Source organism: Galeopterus variegatus, unplaced genomic scaffold (genome assembly GCF_000696425.1).
Source record: "Galeopterus variegatus unplaced genomic scaffold, G_variegatus-3.0.2 Scaffold2508, whole genome shotgun sequence".
NCBI lineage: Eukaryota > Metazoa > Chordata > Mammalia > Dermoptera > Cynocephalidae > Galeopterus > Galeopterus variegatus.
In genome coordinates, this window is record NW_007728619.1 from 226110 (window position 1) to 230945 (window position 4836).

Below are 4836 nucleotides of genomic sequence, written 5' to 3' on the forward strand. Positions count from 1 at the left end.
AATTTCCTCCCCTGTTTTTAGAAGTTTGTACAAACATGTATGCCGGAGGGACAGTGGTGGAAGGAGCTTCAGGAATGGAACTGACCACAAAGCTTGGAGCGGCTGCTGGATCCAGAGCTGCTGCAGGATTTGCAGCAGGGGCAGCCACTGGACTTGGCCCCTGCCCTGTGGGGCAATCTGGAACTATGAGAACAAGGCATTCCACTGGAGGAACCAGCAAGGACTATGCTGAAGGGACAGTAAGCATGAATTTCCTGGAGTCCTACTTTTCTCAGGTAATTTGGTGTAAAATTTTGTGGCTTTATTATCTTATTTATATTAGAGTTATTTTTACTTGATGATATACTTCAGTGTTGCAGTTCATTTTTTCATAGCTGGTTAAAATGTAAAAATAAATACATATATATACACACAAACACATAAAAATAAATATGTGTATATGTACACATATATGTAAATAAATATGTGTATGTGTGTATACATACATATATATATGTATACATACATATATATATATATGTGTGTATACATATATATATACATATATATATATATGTATATATATGGGGGGGTTGCTAAAATAATACAGATAACATAAGGTGCCTGTCAAATTGGTGTCACTGGTCAAAAAGAGGAATGGGCAGGTAGCCACAAAGTGAGAGAATACAGACAGTGGCACCTCATCCCTCCAACTGGAAAAACAACAGAGAACAAAATCTTTTGTATTTGGGGTTCAGCAGCATCCTCTCTAAGAATACAAAGCAGTTCATTTTGTATTTCCCACACCATAAAGAATGTCGAAATATGTGTGCATATATTTTCCCGAGAGGATTATAGTATTCTTCATGTTTTCAAAGGAGTCCATGTCCAAAAAAGTTGAAGAACCACTGAATTAATGACCCAAAAATTAAAAAGGGAAGAAAAGAAAGGAATGGATTAAAGATCAATGCTGGGAAGAATGAAGTGTCAGGCAGCCTAGAACAGGAAAGAACAAGGATACAGGAAGAGGGAAGACATGGAGAGGCAGGGTGCTTACCCCTCATTTGGTTATCAAAGGTAGAGTTTTAGTAGTATCAGAACTGGTAAGTGTGAGGGTCTGACCTTGTACCCAAGCAGATGAAGGCTGACACTGTTTGAGGAAAGGGGAGGTAGAGGGGGACTTGCTTAGGACGAGCCAAAGAAATATATGCACACATATTTCAACATCCTTTATGGTATGGGAAATACAAAATAAACTGCTTTGTATGAGACTGTTTCAGATGGTGCATGGGGGGCTACCTCCCCCACTACCACCCCAAACACAAGGACATGCATTAACACAAGCATACGCAGTGACCCTCACACTTAGCCAGTGAATAAACTCCAAGAGTCAAACGTATTTGCTACAGAGACCTAAATCCATATAAGTGCCTTCAAAATTGAGAACTAAAACATAAGCCTAGTTAGACTCAGTTCTGAGGGAATGTCACCCATACTATTGTTCACACACCAGATAATTTTTAGAACAAGATGGTTAGCATAAGAATATGCATGCCTTAACTTCTACGGGTTACCTAATTTGGGCATTCGTAATCAAACTTTCAGTTCTTTGAACAGTATTATATTGTTCAATTGGATCTTTCTTAAACTTCATTTTTTCCTACCTTTTCTCCATCTTTAGAAAGCCTTTGCCTGTGCAGAGGAAGACGATGGCCAGGAAGCCAATGACTGCTTGTTGATCTATGACAGTGAAGGTGTAGATGCCTCTGGGTCCCCTGTGGGCTCCCTGGGTTGTTGCAGTTTTATTGTTGATGACTTGGATGACAGCCTCTTGGACTCACTTGGCCCCAAATTTAAAAAGCTTGCAGAGATAACCCTCGGTATTGATGACGAAGCCAGGCAAGCTCAGCCACCCCCTAAAATCGGCGGTTCTGGGATTGACTCATGTGGCCACTCCATAGGAGTTCAGCAGTCAGGATCTGGTAGGTGCCAGATTTTGCCAGGCAGTCAAGGGTCTGTCCAGCCAGCCATTTCCATTAAAAAGCTTGCGGCGATGACCCTCGGTGTTGATGACAAAGCCAAGCAAGCTCAGCCACTCCCTAAAGTCAGTGGTTCTGGGATTGACTCCTATGGCCGCTCCATAGAAGTACAGCAGTCAGGATCTGGTAGGTGCCAGATTTTGCCAGGCAGTCAAGGGTCTGTCCAGCCAGCCATTTCCATCCCTGACCCTCTGCTGTATGGTAACTATTTGGTAAAGGAGACTTACTCAGCTTCTGGTTCCTTCGCGCAACCCTCCACTGCAGTCGTTGATCCAATTCTCACACAAAATGTAATAATGACTGAAAGGGTGATCTGTCCCACTTCCAGTGTTCCTGGCAACCTAACTTGTCCAACAGAGCTACTAGGGTCACACAATATGCTCTGTACAGAAGATCCTCATTCCCATCTGATATGACCAGAATGAACTGGAATTACATACTGGTCGAATCTGGATATTTGGACCAAATTATTCAAAATAGCATAACAAAGCTCACTGTATTGTGCTAATTTGGCACTTATTAGCTACTCTCAGAAACCAATCATGATTTTAATTTAAATTTTCTGGTTCATACCCCAAAAATAGATATGTGTCACTCCTGAATTCTCAAATACTATTCAAATTATAGTAAACCTTAATGTTTTTCAAAAAATATTAAAATCATATTTGGTGGGAAAATTTTCTAAACGTTTTTAAACTTCTACTTTTCCAGTGCCAAAGGAAGATGTTGGTCACTTTAAAATGCAATGTTGGTTAGTGGACTGAGCACTTGGAGATAAGAGTCTCAGTTCTTGTCTCTGTCACCTTTTTTATGTCATTAATGATGGTGTAAGAATCACAAGGTATTTTCTATTTTGAGTTGCTTGGAAAAAGGGGAATAGTTACAATTGATTTTTTTATTCTTTTGGTGCTGGGAGACCATAAGTGCATCTTTTGCTCAAGCTAAGGGCGATGGGCTTTTGCATTAAACTTGCTGCATGTATATTCCACGTATTTTCACTATAAGACAATTAAGAAACATATACGAAAATTTAGTATGGTGTAAATAATATTTTGTGTGTTTCAATCACCTTAAAAGGATCTATCCAAAGAAAACATTTTACATTGAACTCATTTCTACACATGTCTCAGTAACAAATCCTGTGTTAGTCTTTGAAAATGGTTCCTTATTTTTTAAATTTTAGGAGGTAGATGTAACTTACATATGATATACAATGATGTTTATTATGTTAACGATGTTTACAGGCTTTGTGGGAATACAAAACATGGCTTTTCTCAGAAGAAAAAAGGGACCACTGACTAGAATAACACATGGTGAAATTTGTGAATATATATTATAAGCAGCATTTTGGGAAAATAGTTGGTGAGATAATTTTCAAGTTAAAAAGGGATATGCAATGGGCCGGCCCGGTGGCTCACTCGGGAGAGTGTGATGCTGATAACACCAAGGCCCCGGGTTCGGATCCCATATAGGGATGGCCGGTTTGCTCACTGGCTGAGCGTGGTGCTGACAACACCAAATCAAGGGTTAAGATCCCCTTACCGGTCATCTTTTAAAAAAAAAAAAGGGATATGCAAGTAGGATTATGAGTGAATTCTATTTTTTTAAGCCTTACTTCTAAATTAAACAGCCACAGCAATTTAATGCTTGAGCGTAACAATGTTAGGCTAGTGAAAATTTAGAATATATTATTTCATGCATGCTACCATGATGGTAATGCAGTTCTTCAAGTCATATCTGATCATTCAGGATATTTACCCTTTAGCCCGTACAGAACATCCTACCTCACCTACTTACCGATATTACTGTCTTAGCTGAGTCTTTATAAGCTCGTCTATCTCCATTATTTCTAATTATACATAAAAAACAGAGTTTTACATTGTCTTTTCTAGTTTTTTGTTGTTTTGTTTGTTTTGTTGGGTTTTTTTTTTTTTTTTGCCATATCCAAATCCTGCTTTTGTTTTTCCAGATGGATTGCAAAGTAATCAAGTGTTTGTTTTTTAACCTAGAAGGGTGCAGTCCTGAGGATACCTGGGGGGAAAGAGACCCTGTAAGTGTCCCTATCCCTAGTGCTCTTCTTCATTACCTGGTCCCATGACGACTAAGAAGGCATGTGTTAGAATAGCCCAAGAAGCTTCCACAGACATCAAGGCTTTCAATGTGCCCATCTTGAGGTGAGAGGAGCTAAACCCTGAGGAGCAGCCTCCTTAGTCCTGTGGAAGTTGCACTGCTATTACTGAGATTCTCAACACGAGCTTGCTCTGAGATCTAGATCCCACACAGTTGACTTGTGCCTCTGTTTACGAAACTCATGAGGGTTTTGTTAATAATCATAATAACGCTTATTGGAAGTTCAAAGGTGTATTCAGGATCCTCAAAGCATTTCAACTTTGCCTCTTAAAACCCATCTTATCATGAAATGGAAATTTTGCTGCCTTATTAAACTGCAGAGGAATACACGCCATTAACAGTAAAGGTTATATAAGGAAAAATTGAAATTAAATGTTTTTAAATTTTTTTTAAAAAATCAATCTTTAGGATGACCTAACAATTGATTGGATATGTAAAAAATGTATCTGCATTTTTCACCAAAAATAAAAATTGTTTTAAAAAAATTTTAAACTGTCCTTTTACTTGATGTATTATATACATTTTAAACAGTATGTATTAAAACATAAACAGTGTAACATTGTTACAATAAAACTGTTTGGCAGTAAATTTATGAGTACTTCCTTAACTAGTAAAAGCCAAACTACTGTCTGTAATTAATAGTCATTGAGAAATATGAAGAAAAAGTGACTTGCATATGTATTTTTTT

General features: G+C 38.2%; 1 protein-coding gene across 1 annotated transcript in view; it reads left to right on the forward strand.

Moving 5' to 3' along the window:
- Positions 1-2541, forward strand: part of DSG3 (desmoglein 3) — a 31339-nt gene extending 28798 nt beyond the window's left edge. Inside the window, exons 16-18 of the mRNA XM_008582054.1 lie at positions 93-275; positions 1661-1996; positions 2156-2541. Of these exons, the coding sequence (XP_008580276.1) occupies positions 93-275; positions 1661-1996; positions 2156-2434 (798 nt within the window). The 3' untranslated portion in view covers positions 2435-2541. The remainder of the gene's footprint in view (positions 1-92; positions 276-1660; positions 1997-2155) is intronic.
- Positions 2542-4836: the final 2295 nt, after the last annotated feature.